This window comes from Prionailurus viverrinus, unplaced genomic scaffold (genome assembly GCF_022837055.1).
Source record: "Prionailurus viverrinus isolate Anna unplaced genomic scaffold, UM_Priviv_1.0 scaffold_45, whole genome shotgun sequence".
NCBI classification, from domain to species: domain Eukaryota; kingdom Metazoa; phylum Chordata; class Mammalia; order Carnivora; family Felidae; genus Prionailurus; species Prionailurus viverrinus.
This window is the reverse complement of record NW_025927610.1, coordinates 3,514,390-3,536,800: the sequence shown is the minus strand read 5'-3', so window position 1 is coordinate 3,536,800 and position 22,411 is coordinate 3,514,390. Positions and strand designations below refer to the sequence as shown.

General features: G+C 64.8%; 2 protein-coding genes and 1 non-coding gene across 5 annotated transcripts in view; 1 reads left to right on the top strand and 2 right to left on the bottom strand.

The window, feature by feature from the left end:
• Window positions 1–7,507, top strand: part of TMEM175 (transmembrane protein 175) — a 29,618-nt gene extending 22,111 nt beyond the window's left edge. The window contains exons 2-5 of one of the 2 annotated variants that reach the window (XM_047847125.1): window positions 3,554–3,915; window positions 4,030–4,108; window positions 4,214–4,393; window positions 5,891–6,069. In XM_047847125.1, the coding sequence (XP_047703081.1) occupies window positions 3,554–3,915; window positions 4,030–4,108; window positions 4,214–4,393; window positions 5,891–5,922 (653 nt within the window). In that variant the 3' untranslated portion in view covers window positions 5,923–6,069. Of the gene's footprint in view, window positions 1–3,553; window positions 3,916–4,029; window positions 4,109–4,213; window positions 4,394–5,890 lie in introns of both variants that reach the window. The other variant, XM_047847124.1, reaches the window with a different exon arrangement.
• TRNAR-UCU (transfer RNA arginine (anticodon UCU)) lies at window positions 174–258 on the bottom strand. The gene has a single exon. It is a non-coding gene; the product is annotated as a tRNA-Arg (tRNA).
• DGKQ (diacylglycerol kinase theta) lies at window positions 6,895–19,939 on the bottom strand. 2 transcript variants are annotated; one of them, XM_047847120.1, is made up of 22 exons: window positions 19,554–19,939; window positions 16,989–17,068; window positions 16,171–16,270; window positions 15,693–15,778; window positions 15,476–15,601; window positions 15,032–15,257; window positions 14,790–14,890; window positions 14,436–14,674; window positions 14,253–14,343; window positions 14,104–14,158; window positions 13,924–13,985; window positions 13,349–13,499; window positions 12,902–12,940; window positions 12,170–12,285; window positions 10,413–10,564; window positions 10,021–10,169; window positions 9,744–9,922; window positions 9,272–9,372; window positions 8,961–9,107; window positions 8,758–8,869; window positions 8,528–8,680; window positions 6,895–8,307 (listed from the first exon to the last, which is right to left on the bottom strand). In XM_047847120.1, exons 1-22 carry the CDS (start codon window positions 19,837–19,839, stop codon window positions 8,206–8,208), a joined length of 2,853 nt encoding a protein of 950 aa, XP_047703076.1. In that variant the 5' UTR covers window positions 19,840–19,939; the 3' UTR covers window positions 6,895–8,205. The 2 variants fall into 2 exon arrangements, with proteins under 2 accessions (XP_047703076.1, XP_047703077.1); XM_047847121.1 differs by lacking the exon at window positions 14,253–14,343 and having other exon boundaries at window positions 13,914–13,985.
• Window positions 19,940–22,411: the final 2,472 nt, after the last annotated feature.

Genomic DNA, 22,411 nt, shown 5'->3' with positions numbered 1-22,411 from the left:
TGTTTCAGCCAAGTCACAGAAATCAAGGTTGGCGAGTGCCTTTTACCTGTCAGCTAATTTTTTTTAACGTTTATTTATTTTGAGAGAGAGAGACAGAGTGTGTGCAGGGGAGGGGCAGAGAGAGGGAGACACAGAATCCGAAGCAGGCTCCAGGCGTTGAGCTGTCGGCACAGAGCCCGACGTGGGGCTCGAACCCACGCATCGTGAGATCATGACCTGAGCAGAAGTCAGATGCTCAACCGACTGAGCCACCCAGGTGCCCCTCGGCTAATTTTTTTTTTAATGTATATTTTGAGAGAGAGTGAGTCCCAAGCAGGCTCCGTGCTGTCCGTGCAGAGCCCGACGCGGGCTCTGTCCCACGAACTGCAAGATCAAGAGTCGGCCACTCAACCAGCTGAGCCCCCGGTGCCCGTAGCCATCAGCCAGCTTAATAGGAATATTGTTCTAGCAACGCTTCGTCTTCCAGAAATTGAGGGAAATCCTGACAAGCAGCTGTTTCAGAGTTGATGGTGGAAGCTTCTGCACGGTTCCCGCCTTTCCCCGAGCGCTCGTGAAGGCGAGGTTTCAGAACCAGAGCGTCGTAAATATGAAGAAATGGTTGATGTTCTAGATGTCTAGTGCACATTTCAAGAGAATTCCAAGTTTGAAACAAATAGGCAGGCAAGGGCCACTGCAGAGCGTTGTCTGCGTGCTGGGGGTGGGGGCTAAGCGTCCCAGGCGCCCTGAGGTCAGGTCCAGGCAGGCCGGGTGGGGGAGGGGTACGCCAGTGTGCAAGCAGGCAGGCAGGCAGGCAGGCAGGTGTGGGGGGGTGAGGGCAGGCCTCAGGCTTCTGCTTGGTCTCCTTAGTCTTGAGCGTGTTTAAATTGAAGGGGGTGCTGGTGGGAGGGGTGCGTGGAGTCAGGCAGGGCGTTCTTGGCTGTGGCCTGCAGTGGGGTGGCTCCTGGTGGGCAGGGCAGGGCCAGCAAGGGGGACGCACTGGACAGGAGTAAGGGGCAGCTGGCCCGAGGCCGCGTACACGTCCTGGGGGGCAGCCTCTCCCGGCTGTGCATTCATGGTGGCCGACAGCGGGTGTTGGTTGGACAAAGTCAGGGGCTGAGGATGATGGAGGTCATTGCATGGAGCATGGAGGGACAGCTGGGGTGTGGTATGGGCAGTCGGGACGAGCAGAGCTGAGGACCAGGGCAGGCCGTGCCCACTGCCAGGGCCTGGACCAGGAGCCTGGGCTGAGTGGGCAGCGTCCATTGGGTCCATGAGGAGCCTAGACAGTGACCTTGCCCTGATGCCGTGATGACAGTGGGGGAGGGGCACCTCAGCCACCAAACAGGAAATGGAGGGCTGGGGGGGCCCAAGTGACCAGCGGGTCCAGTGGCCTCCGAGGGTAGGCTCAGGCCATGGCGCTCTGTGATGGAACAGTCCGCTGTCAGTCCGCCCCCACCCACCTGCCCATCAGCCTTCCTCTTGTTGCCTTCTTCCCTCTTCCCCTGCCGTGTGGCTCTGATCCTTTGCCCTCTCCCCTCCTCACCTGGAGCCCCAATGCCCGCCACCACCTGTGACACGACACATGCAAGCTTCCTGCCCCCCAGGAAGCCCGTGGTCTCCATCCTCCTAGACATCCTTGCCACCCCCTCCCTCAGCCAGACGCTGTGCTGGATTCACCTTCTAGATCCAGCCCTTCTTACCACCCTGGCCCGGGCCATCCCGGTGTGGCTACCTTCCTGCAGCGGTGATGTTCTGGGGCCTCTGCATTGGGCCTCTCATGCCAGCATCTAGTAGAAGCCACTTGTGTTATTTCTCTGTCCCCTCCCCCCCCCTCCCCCCAGATTGGGATTCCTCCTCCCCTGTGGCTCCCTCCCGCTGATCCTGCAGGGCCTGCCCACCAATTGGCCTCCTCCCACCTGCTTCACACCCGGGAGGCCCGTCCCTCAGTGTGTCTGCTCAGTGATGTGGTCGGGGCTGTAAACAGATCTGTGATGCTGGCCTTCGTCATCTGTCTGCAGTGTGCCACTGTCTCCCTGATTGTACTCCCCACGTCAGGTGACCCTGAAGTACTTGGCTTGCAGGACAGAAGGGGCGGGAGCCCCCCATTGAGCGCAGGCCTGGAATGGGGCAGCGGCAGCAGGAGGAGGCGCCTCACTGCAGGGGTGTCGGCTGTGTGGGTACCACAGCCGCAGGGTGAGCAGAGCCCTTGTGGGACCTGCCGGTCTGCCCCAGCCTTGAGGGCTCGCGCTGCCAGAGCCCAGAACACGCCACCTGGCCCTACGGCCTTTCTTGTTCAAATTACGGGGTGTGTGTGCAGTGAAGCCCACGCCACTGTGTCCTGTAAACACCATCCAGCGGCAACGATGGAGTGCACATCGCGTGTAGCCGCCACCTCCACCTCCTTCTGGAATGTTTCCCTCACCCCCCCTGCTGCCTGGAAGCCACCAGTCGACTTTCCGTCTCTCTCTGTGGATCTGCCTGTGCTGGGTAATTCATGTAAATGGAATCATAAAACACGAGGCTTTTATGTCTGGCTTCTTTCGTTCAGCATAACGTCTTCAAGGTTGGTTCACGTCGCCCCAAGTGTCAGGACTTCCTCTCGTTGGCTGGACCACGTTTTCTCACCCGCGCGTCTGTCGACAGACTCTGGGTTCTTGCTCGTCTTAGCTGATGTGAACGGTGCTGCTGTGAACGTGGGGTGCACACACCTCTTGGAGACCCTGCTCTCCGTTCTTCTGGGTGCACACCCGGGCCAGACGTGGGCTTACTGGATGGCAGGGGGAGGAGGGTGTGGGCTTGCTGGATCGCAGGGAGAGGCAGGCGTGGGCTTACTGGATGGCAGGGGGAGGCGGGCGTGGGCTTACTGGGTCGCAGGGGGAGGTGAGCATGGGCTTACTGGATGGCAGGGGGAGGCGGGTGTGGGCTTACTGGGTCGCAGGGGGAGGCGGGCGTGGGCTTGCTGGATCACAGGGGGAGGCAGGCGTGGGCTTGCTGAATCACAGGGGGAGGCAGGCGTGGGCTTACTGGATGGCAGGGTGAGGCAGGCGTGGGCTTACTGGGTCGCAGGGGGAGGTAGGCGTGGGCTTGCTGGATCGCAGGGGGAGGCGGGCGTGGGCTTGCTGGATCGCAGGGGGAGGCGGGCGTGGGCTTACTGGATGGCAGGGGGAAGCGGGCGTGGGCTTACTGGGTCGCAGTGGGAGGTGAGCATGGGCTTACTGGATGGCAGGGGGAGGCAGGTGTGGGCTTACTGGGTCGCAGGGGGAGGCGGGCGTGGGCTTACTGGGTCGCAGGGGGAGGCGGGCGTGGGCTTACTGGGTCGCAGGGGGAGGCGGGCGTGGGCTTACTGGGTCGCAGGGGGAGGCGGGCGTGGGCTTGCTGGGTCACAGGGGGCGGCGGGCGTGGGCTTACTGGATGGCAGGGGGAGGCGGGCGTGGGCTTGCTGGGTCACAGGGGGCGGCAGGTGTGGGCTTACTGGGTCGCAGGGGGAGGCGGGCGTGGGCTTACCGGATCACAGGGGCTCCCTGTTTGATTTTGGGGGGACCTGCCACATTGTTTTCCATGGCGGCTGCACCAGTTTACGTCCCCACCGACAGCGCGGGCTCCCAGTTTCCCCACACCCTCGCCAAGGCCCGTGGACCCGCTTTTCTGAGGGCCGTCTTCCCCCGGGGTGTGACGTGGGGTCTCCTGGTTCCGCTCTGCATTTCCCTGAGGCTCGGTGACGCCGAGCACCTTTCCGTTCGCGGGTCGGCCACGGCGTCTTCTTTGGAGAAATGTCTGCTCCAGCCCTTTTCCTTGGGTGTCGTCTCTGTGCCGTGGAGGCGAGGAGTTTCCACCTGCGCTGGGCGCCAGGTCCTCCTCTGCCACGCGGGCTGCCGTGTGCTCTCCCGTTGTGTGAGAAGTGCTCTTGGATGCACGCACGGCTTTCAGCCTGATGAGGTATAATTCACCTGTTTCTTAGGTTGCGGGTGCTGCCATCCCTTTGGAGCGGGTGGCTTCTGGGTGGGATTTTTGGTGCAGCGTCACCTCCTGACATGTCTGTGTCTCATACAGTCGTACCTGCTGATGGCGACGGTCATCTTCCTCCCCTACGTCAGCAAGGCCTGCAGCTGGTGCAAGGGCAGGCTTGTGGGTAGGTGTGCGGGCAGGCTGGTGTGTGGGGCCTCGGCACTGCTCCCCAAGGCCTGTGGAGCATGGGAAGGGCCCAGGCGCCCGTGACGGCCAGGCGTCCCTGCAGAGTCCCCTCCCCTGGCCAGCTCCTCCCTCCTGGCACATCCACAGGCCCCCAAGAGCCCCCAGCTCACAGTGTGGAGTTCTTCACATTTGACCTGCATGAGCCTCTCAGCAAGGAGCGGGTGGAGGCCTTCAGCGACGGGGTCTATGCCATCGTGGCCACACTCCTCATCCTGGACATCTGGTAAGGACCCAGGCCTGAGGAGGGGGTCCGTGGCATGCCTGTCTAGAGAGTCTCTCTTCATCCAGCCCTACGCAGGCGGGTGCTGCGGCCTCCCGCTGCCACCCTCCCTGTGGAACGAGTCCCACCCTGGCCGGAGCCCCCTCCAGAACTCAGGGTCTCCGTGGGAGAGCACGGGTGGAGGCAGGGAGCACCAGGGCCACACGCAGGACTCCTCATGTCACTCCTCCCTTCCCCAAGCTGGGCAGATTGGGGGCAGGCGGGCTCCCCCCACCTCCATTCTCTCCTCCCCCTTTGGCTCCACCCCCAGGCCAACCGCCCCTTCCCCTGCCATCCCCCATCCCCCATGCCAGTCCTCCCCCCACCCCTGTCCCCTGTGCCCACCCCCGGGGCTCCTCCCCCCGCACCCTCTGTTCTCATTTTTCCCTTCACTGTGCTCCACCTGATCTGCCTCTTCATTCTGTCAAAGTTCGAATTTTCGTTCCTGCATTTTTGTGTTTTGTCTGCTCCCCCCCCCCCCCCGGAAATTTTTCATTCTCTTTTAGACCCTTTTGTTTCTTTGGCCTTATTTCAATACATCCTTATTTTGTTGGACGTGTTACAACACTGTGATTTTACATTTTGTATCTGGTAAACTCTTCATTTTCCTCATCCTCTCTTGATAGCTTTTTCCTACTGTAACTCGTGAATTTTTTAGAAATAGGGAGCAAGTGTTCACTGGTAATCAATCTCCGAGGCCTAGACCTCAGGTTCCAGAATGATGTGGCTTTGCTCCTGCCCTGTGGCCAGGGCCATGCTAGCCCCAGTTCCCTTGCTGAGTGGAGGCACGGGCCGGCTGAGGCTGGGGGCCCAGGGGGCTGTGTTCCTTCCTCCACTCAAAGCCACCGTCCCAAGGAGCTGGGGCAGTACCCCTGGCTCTGTCTCTTGCCCCTACCTGCAGATCCTTGCAGCTCCCTCCAAACCCCCAAACACACTTGTAGCTTCCCACTGTGAGGGCGGCAGGTTCTCTGGGCTGTGCGATTGGGGACATCCGTGGAGGGGAGAATCCTGAGACATGCCTTACAGTTACTCCTTACAATAAAATGCAGCCCAGATCTGAGAGCCATAGAGGCTAACTGCCCCCCCCCCTCAGATCTGCGGGACTGCTGCCCGAGTTGATTGGACGGCCACAGGAGAATGGACAGACCTCACGAGCACCCACCTGTGGAGGCCAGGGGGGGCTGTAGGCTTGGGACCAGGGCTGCTCACCAGCCCGGGGCTGTCAGCAAAGTGCAGGCTGGAGTTAAATTTGAACTTCAGATGAACGTGTAATTGCTTAGTATACTAAGTGTGCATGTAGGATACAACAAAAGCTGTCTGTGCCCTTTAAGTGAAATTCAAGTGTGCCTGGGAGCTAGGTGTAGCCCGCCCGACGGGGCTCGGGATGGGGTGGGGGCTGTAGCCCGGACCCGACGCCCTGCGTTGAGGCTGTTATAAATGCTGTGTGTTGACCATCCTCAGCGAGGACAACATCCCGGACTCCAAGGACGTGAAGGAGAAGTTCCACGGCAGCCTGGTGGCGGCACTGAGCGTGTACGGGCCACATTTCCTGGCGTATTTTGGCTCCTTCGCCACGGTGGGCCTGCTCTGGTTTGCCCACCACTCGCTCTTCCTGCACATCCGCAAAGCCACGCAGTCCATGGGGCTGCTCAACACACTGTCACTGGCCTTTGTGGGCGGCCTCCCGCTGGCCTACCAGCAGACCTCGGCCTTCGCCCGGCAGCCCCACGACGAGCTCGAGAGCGTGCGCGTCAGCTGCGCCATCATCTTCTTCGCCAGCATCTTCCAGTTTGCCATCTGGACCACGGCCTTGCTGCGCGAGGAGGAGACGCTGCAGCCCTCGGCACGGTTCGGGGGCCGGGAGCACGCGTTCATGTTCGCCAAGCTCGCGCTGTACCCCTGCGCCAGCCTGCTGGCCTTCGCCTCCACCTGCTTCCTCAGCAGGTTCAGCACAGCCATCTTCCACCTCACACAGATCGCCGTGCCGTTCAGCTTCCTGCTGCTGCGTCTCCTCGTGCGCCTGGCCCTGGCCCTGCTGCGGGCCCTGCGGGGCCTCCCCCTGCCGGCACCAGGGGGCCAGGACGACGTGCGGTCCCCGCTCCTCCCGTCTCCCTAGTAAGTTCCACGTTCTCCCTGCCCCAGCCTGCAGCCGGCCCACCGGGGCTTTATTTTCATCGTCCTCTTCTGGCGCCCTCGGGAGGGTTTCCACTTGGCAGAGTCTGGCAGCAAGTTCGCTCCGTATTGTGCGCGCCTGTGCCCGTTTCGGTCCTAGGCCCGCGTTCTCCGTCAAGCCGACCCACACGGACGCTGGTAGTCGGCTGGCTCCAGGGGCAGCTGGGGGACCACAGCCTCAGCCCTGGAGGGGGCGTGGGTCCCCACCCTGGCCACCCTCCTGCAGGCAGAGCTCCCTGGCAGCTGCTGGGCAGCCCACCCTGGTCACTAGGCACAGAAAACACAAGAGCAGGTCAGCAACGCCCAGACTGTATTTATCCTGGGTATAAATTATGATTACATTCAGGTAGTGACAGGTACACACAGGCCCTTGGTGCCAGGCCCACACTGCCCCATTTGGGCACACAGACGCACTTAAATACAGAAGGACAGACTCACCCTGACCACCACATACGACCGCAGACCAAAACCAACACCAAGGCCTGCAAAGCAAAATAATCACACCAACAGGGACACAACACACGGCTGTGTGCTGGAGGCACATGACACGAATGTTCCGCTACAAACGGCCACGACAGTGCATTTGTGCAGTTTTGGCAGAAGCTTGGGGGACGTGGCTGGCAGGGCCGAGCCAGGACAAGAGGGACAGAGGGGGTTCATGGGCCTTCCTGGAGGACTCAGGAGACACTCCTCCTGGGGCCAGAGGCCGGACTCCACGGGCCGTCTGAACTCTGCTTGGTGGAAGAACGCCGCAGTGGTCTGCCCGGCAGGCCTGCCCCACGCCCCTCCTGCCACGTCTCTGCCGCCACGAGCAGCAGCAAGGGGACCCACGAGCCCGGTCAGCTGAACAGATACTGGGACTGATTGTTGACAAACAGGTGATTAAAGCTGGCTCTTCCCACTTCATGCTTTGTAAACTTTCTCTGGGTCTCCCGGCCCAGGCCTGCCTGGATGTGCTTCCGGTCCCTTGCAGGCACGTTCTGCCCCACCCCTGTGAGGGCCCAGCTCCCCTGCTCTGCTGCTTCCTGGGCACCACACCACCATCTTCAGGCTGTTGGCCAAGCCCATCTGGTCTCAGGGCCCTCTCTGGAGGTGCAGCCCAAGCAGCTCATACAGTGATGGGGCCAGGAGACAAGGCACCTTCCCCAAGACATAGCAGGGGCCCCTGCCCAGCCCTCGGTGGCCAGGGCATCCCAGGTCTGTACCGGGTGCACCCAGGGCCCACAGAGCTGGCTGTCCTATAGGAGCATCCAGGGAGATGGCTTGAGATTCAGTGCTGCCCACCTCAACAGGCTCGGGGCAGGGCGGGGGGGGGGGGGGGGGGGGGCGGCGGCAGTGAATGCAAAGGGAGAAGTGCCTGTGCTACCCAGGGTGGTGATGGTGGCCTGGACCCCAAGAGGCGAGAGCGTTGGCCAGCCAAAGCCCCGCACCCACCCTGTCACTGGACCAGAGGCCAGGGGAGGAAACACCTGCCACCCACCCAGCAGCTTCCACGTGTCACAGGGATGAGGGGGAGACACCCCACAGTCAGAGCTATGGGCAAGTCCATCCGTGGCTGGCTGGCTGGCTGCTGCTGGATACACAGACCGTTCCAGGGCTCTCTGCTACTTGGGGTCCCCTTCGGGGACAGGCACCCCATCTGCTCGGGCATCCTTGGGGGTCCCAGCCTTCCTGGGTTTCTGCTTGGTCTTCCTGAGCATGTGGACCTGTCCCAGGACCAGTCAGGACAAAGGGCTGGGTGATACTGCAGGCGCTATCTCAGCCCGCTTCCCGATAGCTTCGGTCTGTTGAGCCCAGGGGGCCTCAGCGTGCAGGCCTCCCGGTGTTCCGGGACAACTGGCTGCTGCAGCAGGCACTCGGTTGGCCACGGCCTTCCAGCACCACACCCGCCTGCTCAGGCCCCGCCCAGCCCACCCCGGTCCCTACCTTCGGCCCCGCAGCTGAGATGATCATGTGCCCCGGAGCCTGGATCCAGGGCTCGCCGTCTACCTGCACGGGCGTGGCCTTCAGGAGAGTCACCCGGAAGTAGGAGCCCTGGGCGATGCGGATGCCCGAGCGCAGCCCGCCCTGGACCTGGCCCTGGGAGAGGAGAGGGCCGGCTGGGCTCAGCGGCCCGAGGGGCCACACCGGGGCCCACCCGGCCTGCCCGCACTCACCATGTGCATGACGCCCGTCACCCCCACCACCTCCAGCAGCCCGTCATCCATGCGCGGCTTCTCGAACCTCGAGTCGCTGTCCGAGCCCCACAGATCGGCCCCCGAGCCCCAGCTGCACCGAGGGAAGGGCGCACAGGTAAGAGGGGCGGGGCCGCGCGAGGGCCTGGAGCCCCACCTGCGGCCAGAGCCCCAGCCACTGGCACCTGGGGATGTTGATGAAGATGAGACCCTCGATGCTGGGCAGCTCCACCTCCCGCTGCTCCACCTGGAGCCGAATCTCCCTGTGCAAGCCGCGTGAGTGGCTGATCTTCTGCAGCCCGACCCGCACGTACACGCCCTTGTTGTGGAGCCTGCGGGGGTGCGCACCTGTCAAGGCAGCGCCCTGGCCCTGCCCAAAACGGCCCCCAGGTTCCAGCCCCTACCCGCCAGTTCCCGCTGGCCAACCCCAGGAAGGGTGCCGTCGCCAGGGGGCGGCCCAGAGCAGTCCCGGCCCCCCTCCTTGCCCCTCCAGTACCTGCTGGTGAACTTGCCAGGCTCCTCCTCCCGTGCGTGGTGGAAGTCCAGGCTTAGCTCTGCGTCGATGCCAATGCCGCAGTAGTTACTCATCTGCACAATCTGGGGACAAGACAGTCTCGCATGGCCCTGGTCAGCCCCCACTGGCTGCTCTCCACCTTCCCCCAGCTGGGTCCAGCCTCCTCGTCTCCAACCCAACTCTGTCCCTGTTGTTAGGGCTGCTTCTGTCCAGTGACTGCCCTGCCCGGTGACCACCAGCACCTAGGAGGAGGTAGGCATGGCACGTGGTGCCCACGAGGATCACAGCTGGCCTGGGATGTCCCCAACAAGTCACTGCTCTGACAGGGCCTCAGCTTTCCCAGTAACCGGGATGGCACTCGCACCTACCCCAGGTGGTGGCAGGGACGGGCATGAACCTCCCAGCCTGCAGGGGGCCCAACGGATGCCACACTCTCACCAGGGCACACGGATACCTTGGGAGGCTCCACATCTGCCATGCTGTTCTCTGCACCTCCAGCCTCCTGAGCATCCAGCAGGATGGTCCAGCGGTCCATAAGCACGGCATCAGCTTCGTCCACCGACACCAACACGGAGAACGGGTCCTCCCCACTGTAGCCCGCTCCCCAGCGGAGGACCCGGCCAAGGTCATTCCCTGGGACACAGGCAAGAGAAGACTGACTCTCCACACCCACCTACCCACCACCACCCCCAGGCCTTGACTGAAGCATGGGATGTGCTGGCCGAGCCCACCTGTGCCCAGGGGCAGGATGGCCACAGAAGGCTCTGGGCAGGCCAGATGGCGCCGCGTCTCCTCCAGGGCAGCGAGCACCCAACCCACAGTGCCATCCCCACCGCATACCAGCACCCGGAAGCAGGGCACCTGGGAGAACACGTGGAACCTGGCAACAGGGAAACAAGAGGTGCTCTTGCAGCCATTCCTATGCAGGTGCACAGCTGGTGGGAGCAGGAAGTGGAGACCCTGGGGCAGAAGGGGGCTGCAGTTCATCCCCCACACACGATGGCCTGGAGGGTTCTGACACGGAACCCCAACCTGTTCCCTTTGGCCTCTCAACAGGTGTGTGCAGGCACCCCTCCCGGAGCTTGCCAGACTGAGCAGCGCAGTGGGGGACCACTAGACTCACCCAGGAAGAGGCCCCCCATTGGTCAGCTCAAAGACCTGGTGAGGGTTCAGCAGCTTCCGGAAACTGCAGAGCAGGTCGCGGCCCTTGAGGCCTCCACTCTTGGGGTTCACAAACACGAGGAGGGGGCAGCAGTCTGGGGGCAGGTTCGTGTGCTGACAGATGGGGCGCTGGGTTAGGGCAGGTTCCCAAGGCCACCCCACGAAGGCAGTGCCTGGTGTCCCCCATGGCACTGTCCGGGCAGTGACAGTCCTCCAACCTGGGGCCAGCCCCCTCCCAAGGAAGGCGCACAGAGGTCCAGGAGGCCACGCGGCCACTCCCACCTTGCCGCTGACTGCTCAGGGCACCCCGTGCGGCAGAGGCACCCATAGTCGCTGGCCAGCAGAACAGAGATGAGGCCCGCCAGCCTGCAGCTCTGAGCACAAAGGCGGCGCCACACCAACTGTGACACTTGTCCCCAGACCATGCCCGCTGCCTGATCCACGTAGCCCAGAGGCCCAGGCTGGACCCCCACGTGGGACTCTATCTGCCCCCCCTGGAGCCATGAGGCGCACACCCCAGGAGGAATGCAGCTCCCAGGGCCCCCACCGACCCACACGGCAGCCAAGAGCAGCAGCCGGGTTCACAGAGTGGCCCCGTGCCTCCCAGTGTGGGAGTCCACCTCCCAACAAACCACCCTCAAAATACAGTGTCTGGAGACAGTGGTGGGGGGCTGAGGTCCCCATGATGGGGAGGATAGGGGGGCTGAGGTCCCCACAATGGGGAATATGGGGGGCTAGGGTCCCCACAACGGGGAGGATGAAGGGCTAGGGTCCCCACGATGGGGAGGATGAGGGGGCTAGGGTCCCGACAGTGGCGAGGATGGTGAGGGCACTGGGGTCCCTGCAGTGGGTCTGGGGTCCCCACAGTGGGAGGTCCTGGGTAACAGGCACAGGATTGGCCATGGCTGAAGGCCAGGACATACTTGGAGTGACCCACAGGGCAGAGCTGCTCGGTCACCCCTCACCCGCTCACCCAAAGCAGGCAGCTGCCGGGAGGCAGAAGGTGTGTCGGCATTTCCCGCCTGGCTGACAGCTGTCAGAGACCCTGACCTGCACACGCTGCACCCTCGTCAGGACAGTGGGACAGCACCGGGTTCCGACCCAGCTCAGGGTAGGAGAGGGCAGCCAGGACCAGTCACCCACCCGGTCACAGACACCGAAGTCACTCTGCCCTAATTCTGCTTCACCGGGTCAGGGGTCAGGAGTTAGGGCTCAGGGACAGAGCAGCCACAAACCTCTGGTGGGATCCTGGGGACCAGCAGGGCTGTGGACCAGAGGGTACTGCAAAGGCACAGAGCGTAGGGCGGGACCTGGGGCTCCGGCCCCTCACCCTGCCCTGCCCTGCGTGATGCCCACCCTGGCCCTGCACTCACCCCCAGCTCGCTCTTCTGGACACAGCCTCCAAAGTCAGGGAGCCCCACCTACTGGCCGGAGGTGGCCCAGGGTGATGGCAGGGGTCCGCAGGCCTCCCAAGCAGGGGGTATGGGGCCAGGGCCCAGTGACCCCACAGAAGGCAAGGGCCTGGCAGGGTGTCTGCACACACACAGCCTTTGGGAGGCAGCCGCCAAAGGCGCTGCGTCCTGTGGTCCTCACGCAGGCCTCTCACCCTTGGACCTCAGGCTCCTCCCTTGGTGTGAATTTGGCCACCACCCTGCATGATGGACAAACCGGTGGTGGGAGCCACGCCTCCCCAGGTGTCCCCCCAGAGCACCCACTCACCAACACATCTGGAAGCACCAGGGCAGTGAGCGGCCGGCCATGCACAGCCGTGTCCCTGACCAACATGTACAGTCGCTCCGCCTCTGCAAAGCAGGTCACGTCCAGCACCACTGCACCTGTAGCAGATGCACTGTAAGCTCTGGCCAGAGCCTCACCTTATCCCGCAGCCAGAAGGGACCCTGGCTGTGCCATCTGATGGCATCCACATGACCAGGACCACCTTTCTGTGGAGCCTTTAAAGACGGCGAGGCTCAGAGACAGGACGTAGTAGGTGGGTGCAGGTAAGGCCACCAGGAGGTGGGATGGAGTGGCTGGGGACACTCTGATCCCTGGCCCACTGAGCCTGCTGGGACCTGTGGTTTGGGGCGGGGGGGGGGGGCACCCGCAAGAATGGAGAACAATGATACTACTGAGGGCACACAGAAGGGACATGGGGCTCGTGGTAATGAATCCTCCCACTTTTGGGTAGATTTGAAGTTTCCATAAAAGAAGGTGCAAACCAAAGGGCAGAACAGGTTTTGGAGAATACGTTCTCTGCACATCAGTCACGTTTTAGCTAAAGTGTTACAGCCCTGAGGCAGAGAAAAAAACAAACACCCTTGCCCATGGTTCCCCAAGAAAAAGGTCAGGTTCTAAACAAAGCGAAACACAAAAACGAGGACAGGCCTTTCCATCTAACTCTAGGGAATGACCTTTGGCCAAGTCTGGCCACAGCTCACGGAGGCGGCTCACCTTGGGAGGAGTAGACGTGGCTCACAGACACCAGTCCAGCTGCAAAGACAGGCTGTCATCAGGGGAGAGCCCTGCCCCCCGGGGTGCATCGGCCCCCCCGGGCACGTCCACCTCAGCACGGCCACCCCAGGCAGCCCCACCCTGCCCCTCAGGCCAATGCTGCTGCCACTTCGCTCGCAGGCAGGTTCCCAGTGAGTCCCTCCCCAAGTCAGAGCCAAGGGCAGAAAAGGCAGAGGCTGGAGCTCAGGAGTCTCAGAAACCCCTTGGCAGAGGTAAGCAGTCTGGGCCCTCGAGGTGAGACCAGAGGCCCACTGAATGGGAATCAGCTCGGCGAACGCTCAGACAGCAAGTGGCAGGGGAGGGGGGGCACAGCAGCCCCCACGGCCTGCTCTCTGAACCCCTGTTTGCCAGCAGCCAGTAGCCCCAGGTCAGGCCGGGCAGTCACACCTTTGGTGGCCACAGCCTCGTCCAGTAGGCTGCCATACTCCTGGGCAGACAGGCCAGGAGGCAGGCCACCAACAAACAGGCGGACGTGCGGGGCCACAGCTCTGCTCTCAGCCACGTAGAACCGCATCTGGTTCATCTGCCGTAGGGACGTCTGCAGGAAGGGGGCGGGACGCTGAGCCGGAGCACAAGGGGACAGCACCAGCGCCCAGCCCCTCCACCCCCCTCATCCAGGAAAGGGGCCCTTGAAAAGATCCCACAGGATAAACAGAAAAGGAAAGGAAGAACACACAGGCTTCCTTCCTTGGGACAAGCCACTCAACTCCCCCGGGGGAGGGGGGGTGGAGGGGGGGGGGAAGAGGGCAGGGTCTGTGGCTCTAAGCCCCACCTTCCAGAACAGGTGACATTAGGATGCGGACAGACCCACCAGGCCCGGGGGGGGGTGGGGGGGGGGGGGGGGAGGGTGGCACTGCCAGCCAGGAGGGACATGGTGTCCTGGGGGCAGACCCTCACTATGAGGTAGAGGCCACGGCCAAAGCCTGGCAGCTCCTTGGGGACCAGCATTCACCCCCAATGACCTGCCGGATGTCACGAAGCCGCTGGAGCAAGGGCTCTTCATCCGCCAGCACCGTCCGCTGGACTGCAAGGGTGAGAGGCGAGGCCTGTGAGCACCAGGCACCAGGCCCACCTCTGCGAACAGGCCTTGGGGCGCCGAATGGCCGGTCGGTGGAGACAGCGACGGCAGGCCGATCACTCACCTTGCCTGCTACCCATGAGCACCTCCACCAGCTGGAAGCTCTCAGGACCCTCGGCCTGTTGGGGGGAGGGGGGGCAGAGTTTGGGGGCCTCAGGCCTGGACCGCCCACTCCCCCAGGACCCTCACACGGGGCAGCCGGCGCGCACGCACCTGGCGCCCGAGCAGCGGCAGGACCTCCTGCACCACAGTCCGGGCGGTGCTCTGTGCGGTCACGCGGATGGACACGTAGGCCACACCCACCCTGCAGGGAACAAGCTCAGGAGCCTGGGTCCCACGGCCCCCACCCCTCCCAGCTCCCGCTGGCGGACCCTGGGCCTCGGGCCTGGGTCTCACTTGAGCCAGGCAGGGTAGATCTTCAGGACCTCCTGGGTGCGGGGCAGAGCACGGATGATGCAGGCTTCGGGCACGGCCTCTCGGGCCCCCGGGCCCCGGCCGCCCTCCTCCTCTGCAACCCCACCGCTCCAGGGTCTTCCCCGCGCCCCGGTGTCAGCGGCGTGCACAGGCTGGGGGAGCGCCTGCAGCTCAAAGTCCCGAGGGTCCTCGGCGACGTAGTAAGCCCGCAGCGCTGCCTCCTGCGGGGGAGGGGGGGAGGGCAGATGTGGACACGAGCCAGGGCGTGTGCCCAGAAGCACTCCTGGGAAGGGGCCCTGCTGCGGCCGCTGGGGGGGGGGGGGGGGGGGCTCTTACCAGCACCTCCTCGCTCCTGGCCAGGCGGGGGACAGTGATTACTCGAAAGTGGTTTCGCTGCAGGGCATCGTTCCCATCAAAGACCTTCAGCGTATGCTTGCCTGCGCCAGAGAGAAGTGCTTACGAGTCTCCGGAGTGCGGGACGGGATGGCAATGGGGCAGGACGGGGCTGGGCACAGGACAGGTAATGGCATGAGGTCGGGGGGGGGGGGGGGGGCAGGCAGCAGCTAAGAGGCACTTACTGGACTCCGGTGGCAGCACCTCTCGGCCCAGGCTGGCGGGGGAGCTTCCTTCCGCGCCATCGTCCCCCTCACCTGGCTCGGGGGCCGGGCTCTCAGAGATGCGGAAGCAGTGCATCTTACTGAAGTTGCGGGACAGCAGGCGCACGCACGCGGGGGGCAGCACCATGGTGTGCAAGCGCCCAAACGTGCACTCGGGGGCGAGCGCGGTGGAGCAGACGGAGTGGGCCTGGGGGGCGGGGCGCGGACGGCCCTCAGCCATTCTGCAGGGGCCCGCGCTGGACACTCGGGCGGGCAGCGCCACCCTCGGACCAGACGGGTCCCCCCGCCCCCAACCGATTGCGAGGCAGACGGGCGAGGATGGAAAGGAGACACCCCCACATCCCCCAGAACCCGGCCCCACAGGCCCCGCCCACCGCACCCCTCAGGACCCCCGCCGCACCCCACCTGCACACCGCACCACTCGCAGCGCACGCCCGCCAGCACGTCGGAGGAGCCGCACGTCTTCCTGCACACCTCGCAGCGCGCACCCGAGGGCAGGTTCCCCTCCCGCCAGTGGTGGTGGTGCGTGTCCTGCGGAGGGGACCGTCAGTGGCTCGGCCGGCCCCCAGCTCGCGCCCCTCGCCTGCCCCCAGGTTCGGGAGATCCGGCCCTGCACACTCACGTGGTCCCGGTGCCCGTCCCGGTGGCACTGGCGGCAGTCGCTGCAGGCGAAGGGCACACAGTCGGGGTGAACGTGCAGCTCACACACTGGGGGGTGGGCAGGGTTAAGGGCCTCTCGCCGCTCCCCACGGGCCCTGCCCCCTTCTGGCGAGCATCTCTGACAAGGCTGGATCCAGACCACATGCTCTGGATCCGCTTCCTTTAAGCTTCCTCACCGCTGGGCAGGGGCCGTACCCCCCCACCCCCAGACGGCTGGAACCAGCGTCTCCTCCTATCTCCCTGCCTGGCACCCTGCACCTGCCTTCCTGTGCAGGCAGCTCTAGTTTCCACGAACACCGCCCCCTCCCCACCCCACCATCAGTGCCCAGGACCCCGCCCCACCTCCTGCCCACCACCTCCACCAGCCACCTGGCCCAGGGGAGATCAGGAGCCTGGTGACCGGCTCAGTTGAGAGGGCAGCCAGGCAGGCTCCGCCGTACCTTCGCAGCGGAGGGCGGGTGCCTCCAGGCCCTTACGGCACACGGCGCAGAACTTGCGCTTGTAGAGCCCCCGCAGGCCGAAGCAGTGGGCCACAGGGACCTAGAGGGAGCAGAGCTCCACCTCAGCCTGGGGCCTGCCCGCCAGCACCCTCACCTCCAATCCAGGCCCCCAGGCCTAGACCTCTGCATCCCAGAGAGCCCCCCATGGCCACCCACACCACCTGCCTGACCCCTGCAGTCCCCCCAGATCCGCCCCAGCCCCTCTGTGCCCCCCAGGGGTCCTGTTGGAACCCATTGCCCGGCATGCCCACCTCTCCGCTCCCCCCGTGGTCCTTGCAGGACCAAGCGTGGGCCGCTCCCAGCGGCCCCGAGGTCAGGCAGCCCCGTCTGCAGAGAGCAGCCCTGCTGGTCCGGCCCAGGCCTGATTCAGCTGTACTGCGCAGGAAGCCTGGGCCCTGGCTGCTTCCTCCAGGCCTGTTCCCCCGCCCCCATGATATATTTGGGGCAACTGGGATGAAGTGCATGTGAACAGAGGCCCACCAACAGGCAGGAGGAGCAGGGCCGGGTGCCAGGGACCTCAGGTGAGGGGCAGGGCGGAGGGTCACAGCCGGCGGGAAGTGAGGCCCGGCTGGTGCCCCGGGAGGGACTCGCAACAGGGATGCGGTCAGCATCCTCGGGGCCCAAACCAGCGCAAAGGAACAGTCCCACCCCATCCAACCAGCCAGCCTGCCTCCCGGCCCAGGACCCGCCACCCGCGGCCTCCCCAGGCCGCCACCCGCGCTCCCCGCAAGTCTGCTAGCCCACACACTCGTACGCACTCGGACCAGGCTGGGCGCCACGCTCGAACAGGGCGTCTTCACGTGCTTCAGGCACTTCTCGTGGGACATAAAGTTGCAGACTGTGGGATGAGAGCTGCGTGAGTCGGCCCCCGACCCACCGGGAATCGAGAGACCCCAGGGCCTGGCATGCAAAAGGGAGGCCTTGGCAAGCAGAACCACCGAGGGCCAGGGCAGTGCACCGACCTCAACGGGCCCACTCTGCTGGAGCTGAAGGGGGGTCGGTACGGGCTGAGTCACTGCAGCCCACGCCCCAGCTCTAGCCCAGCCCTGAACGATGGCGCAAGCAGATCCCACCATCTCCACTGTCTCGGGGGCATGACAACAGCCTCACCCCCAGAAGCGCCATGGACACCCTGACCCTCTGCCCCACCCCACCTCTCATCCCCAGAGAGCCCAGAGCCGGGATGACGGCGTGTCTTAGAATCCTGAGAGTGGCCCCTGCCCCTTGCACCAGGCCAGCTCTCCTTCCAATCTGTGGGTCCTGAGGCGCAGGCAGGAGAGCGGGCGTCTCTGCACATCCCCCCAGACCAGCTTCACCAAGGACATCCTTCCCCCACCCCCAACTCTAAATATCCCTAACTCCCCTTCCCACCCGTCACGTGTCTGCTGAGACCAGAGCTAGCCCTGTGACGGGCCAGGAGCCCGAGGCAGGCGGGTGACCAGCCAAGCCACAGCTGCCCTTGCCCCTGCCCAGAGGCTCCAAAGGCAGTGAGTGCTCAGACCTGTGCTGTGCCCCCGAGGGCCACCCATCCTGGGGAGGCCGCGGAGGCCACTAAGACAGGAGGCCCAGAGAGCCCAGCCAGATTAAGGCCCGGAGATGGACAGGGTGAGGGGGCAGTGCAAGAGAAAGGGGCCTCTGGCACGCATGCAGCGGTGAGGGGGTGGGGCGGGGCTGGGCCCCCTGGGCTAGGACAGGATGGACAAGGTTGTTGGGGGCTGGGAAGTGAGCAGGTGGCAGAGGGACTCCCCAACACCACCTTTAGTGAAAAGTGTGACCACAGGGGCCATGAGACAACCCGTCCCACCCAATCCCCAGAAGGATGCAGACAAGGCCCCCCACGGGCCAGCAAGGGCAGCCCTCAGTCCTGGCTTCAGAAAAGCCACAGCAGGCTGGGGTCAGAGAGGAGTGGGGAGGCAGAGGCGGGGTGAGCACCCCAGCTGGCTTCCCCTCCGGGGCGCACAGACCAGCTCTGTCCTGGGCTGGGCTGGGCAAGTGGCACCCAGCCCCCTCCTCTGGCCGGCAGAGATAGCACCTGATCACCCCACATCCCACATCCTGGGTGCTCCCTGGCAGGGGAGGAGGCTCTTCCTCCCACACCCTCATCTGGTCCCTCTGCTTACCCAAATTACCAGCCCGTTCTCCACAGAGGCGGGGAGAACGTCCACGCGGCTGCCCAGTGAAGGCTTCACATCGTCCCCAAGCCCCGCTTCTTTCCCCGAACTGCTTCACCCCTTATTCCCAGAGCCCCACTTATGAGAGGCCACAGCCATGAGGGGGACCCTGGGTCTAGCCTCAGACCTGGAGCTGACTCAGCTGCACATGCAGGTCTCCCACCTCAGCGAGTCTCTGGCATGGGAGAAGGTAGGGCGCTAAATGTCTCTGCTATGAGAGAAACCAGCGGTGACTCCCCCCATGCCAGCTGGCCAGGCCACCTGGTGCAGCACTGGGGGATCAGGACAAACATGCCATTTTCTTTGGCAGAAGGCCCAGCCGCCTCCACCTGGTCGAGCCTTCTCTGTAAACCTTAAGTGGTCCCTCTGTCCCCAGAGCCAGAAGCCCCAGAAGCCTGTCTTCCTGAGTGGAGCAAAGGCTCTCCACCTGCCACTCTCCACACCGCTGGGCAGCTGTGGTCCTCGGGGCCCGCCCACCTGCCCTGCTGCGGGGAGCAGGACCCCGAGAGAACAGACCCTGGAAGCTTGCACCCTTGCTGCCCGAGAGTCAGAGGAGGGACGGCCGCCTCGCCCAGCCAGCCAGCTTGGCAGCTAGGTGGGAGTCCTGTTGGGGCATGCTGCCCTTGGCCCCCGTGGGCAGCAGTGTGTATGCAGGGCAAGAAAGGCCCAGCACTGAGGCACAGGAGCCAGTGGCCCAGATCAGCCCTGCCTGTCCACACTGCTGCCCTTGCTGCCCCAGCTGATGGCAGTGAGGAGCCCAGAGCAGCCCCACCTGCTCAGGGTGAACTGGCCTCATCCCCCAGTCACTGCACCTGCCCCACGTAGCCCACAGTGCTCTTCTCCCACTGAATCCCAACCCAAGTGAGAAAGCCCAGGGAGCACAATTTTCCTGAGACCCACAGCCCTGGGGAAGGGGCCGCGACCACCTGACACTCCCGAGCCCCTGGAACTGCCAGTCCTTATCACCTCCATGGAGAGGTTCTGGGGCCAGCACGATCCTGCCCCGTAGGGTAGGCGGCTCTGTCCAGAAGAGGCTATCGCTGGGAATACACTGGTCAGAGGTGAGGAGCCCATTCTGGGCCCGGGGCGGGGGGGGGGGGGGGCGGGGGGAGGAGGGGGACCGGGGTCTGTGATGGGGTCGCGGGCGCTCACCGTCGCACAGGAAGCCGGCCAACCCCCAGATGAAGTCGGAGCAGAGGTGGCAGAAGGTGGGCTTGGTTAGCGTCACCTTCCGGAAGCTGTGGCCAGTCGCGGCGGGGCCTGGGGGCCTGGCGCCCGCCCGCTCCGGGCCCGACCCCGACCCGGGTCCCGGCCCCGGCCCCGGCCCCGGCCGCGCGCGGCCTCTGCCGCCTAGCTCCGGGCTGGAGGCCGGGCTGCCCGGGCGCGGCGAGCTGCCGCCGAGCCAGGCGCGAGCCCGGGGCTCGGCCGCCGCCGCCATCCTTGCCCAGGGCGGCCCGACCCCCGGCGGCGGGCGAGAGCCGGGTCCGAGCTGCGGGCGAGAGGGGCCGCCACCTCCCCGCCGACCTCGCCGTCCGAGCCGGTCTTCCGACTGCGCCCGCAGCCACCGCGCAGGCGCGAGCCCGGGAGGCGGGGCCAAGTCGGCGGGGGCGGGGCCCGGGGCTGGGGATGGGTGGGGCGGTGGGCCTGCTGGGGCGGGGCTTGGAGAGGCGGAGCCGGGAGGTGGGGCCCGCGGGGCGGGGCGGAGACGGGAGAGGGGAGCTGGACGGCCTCCGGGGCAGGGTCCGAGCCCGGGTGGAGGGGGACCGCGTGGGGAGGCCCGGAGGGCAAGGGGCTGGGGGTGGGCTCCGGCCTGCGCCCGAGCCGGGACCGGGTTCCACGCACGCAGCCTCCCCACGACGCCGACGCGGGGCTTTTGCACCTGCGGCGCCCGGACCCGCGCCTGCGCAGGCGGACACCTCCCACGCGACACCCGGATCCCGCCAGTGGTTCGCAGTTGCGCGGGGCGGCCGGGCGAGCGCGCGGCAGTTCTCAGGGGCCCGAGGGTGGGGTTGGGAACCAAGGCCTTCCTCCCCTGGGTGTCTCCGCCAGCCGTGCGTGGACGACCCCGTTCGCTGTGTCTTCGCACGCGTGGGCCCTGCCTCACCCGGAGTACCCACAGGCCCCGGCCCCTGCCCCTGCCCTCAGCTCAGATGGGGACCTCATGAGGGTCCGGGCCAGCAATAGCCACTGCCTGCACGACCCCCTCCCCATGCTGACGTTGCTGCCCTGCCTGTTCGCAGATGGCGCCTGCTCCCATCAGCTCCCCAGTGGGAAGCCTGAGGGGCCAGCATCCCTCCCTCTGGGCCCTGGCCTCTTGCTCCCGTGGGGGGGGGGGGGCTTTCGTGACCGCTCAGAGGCCTCCTGGACTCCTTCCTGGTAGGAAAGACCCGCCCCTACCGCACTCCCAGGGAAAGGAATGAGTTCCACCCGCCAGCCCTGCTGGGACGTCCTGCTGGGGACGAAGGGGCGTCCCCAGCACGCACAGCTTTGTTTTGTCCAGGTGGCGCTGGGGACGTGTAGGGGACGTGTCCATGAAGGTCGCCCTGACCCCATTTCCTGCCAGCACTCCGGGGTCCTTCTTCTCTGGGCCTGACCGCAGACTGCAATGCCCACGGCCGAGCTGGCAGCTGTGGGCCAAGGGGCTTCTTGGGGGGCCCACCTGGTCCGCACCATGCCTTCCTGGGCGGTTCTCCAGCCAGGCACCCACCCGGGCAGGATAAGAATGAGCTGCAGGGAGGGACTGGCCAGGGGTGTAGGGAAGAGTAGAGCCCCAGGGTCCCAGAGGAGCAGAAAAACAGGCCGGGGGAGAATAATGTCCCAGGAGAGGGCGTAGTGACCACAAATGCTACGAAGGAAACGGCTGGATGTGTGCAGGGCTTGTGGAGGGAGGGACAGAGAGGGTTACACTGCCCTGGTTGGCTGAGGGGGTCCAGGTGCAGACAGCAGAGGGAGAGGGAGGGCAGTGCCAGAGTCGGGGTCCTGAGAAGGCAGAGGATGCCGGCCCTCAATCCCAGGAGGGGGCTTCATTTGTCCAGAAACTTCACAGAGCACCCGCTGCACACCCCGAGCACTGGGTTGGCATGTCTGCCCTCCTGGAGCTGAGTTCTGGGGGGGGACCGACAACAAACTGAAAAATAACCTGGAAATGCCGGTTTGTGTCTTGGTGCCACCTGTGGTCGGAGGGAGCCAGGACTGAGTGCCCGGGAGGGGCAGGCCTGGGGTGGCAGGAAGGCGCCCCAGCAGAGGAAACAAAGGGCTCACAGGCCCTGGTCCTCTCCTGGTCTCCTCGTCCCCCCGGTTCTGGCTTCAGCCCACCCAGCTCCCCAAACCGGCCCTCAGCCAGGTGGCAGGTCATAGGTGAGGGCCGGGCCAGAGAGCCACCCCCCAGAACCGACCTGCCTCTTGGCCCCGAGGGGACTACGACCCATGTGCCTGTGAGAAGGCGGAGATTTCTACGGAAGACCGCTCCACGGGAGACCGCTCCACGGGATCCAGAGTACCGCTGACTTCTCAGGAAACAGGACTGAAGGATATATCTCTCTCCATTCGTGACAAAGTGGAGGGCGGGGGCAACACCGTGAGAAAGGAAATCGCGTGTGTCCGGGTCTGCAGAGCCACAACTGTGCTCTCTGACACAGCGTGTCTGTGAACGTGGCAGACACACGCTTCCACCAACCCTGCCCCAGCCTCTTGGAACACCTTCAAAATAGTCGCCAGCTTGTGGCTGACGCTGAAACAGTCTCTTCCTGGAACAGGGTGCCCCTGGAGGATCTGGGGGGCCCACTCCACGTCCATGCTCCTGGGGATAGCTTCGGGTCCACAGGCTGTCTCTCCCTCCCCCCCCGCTGGCTTGGTCGGCTCAGGCACCTAGCACAACACCACGGGCTCGGGGGCTCCAACAGCACACTTGACTTTTCATGGTTCTGGAGGCTGGAGGTCCAAGACCGGGGGCCGCGCGGTCAGGTCCTGGTGAAGGCTCTCTTCCTGACATGCAGACTGTGGCCTTCCCA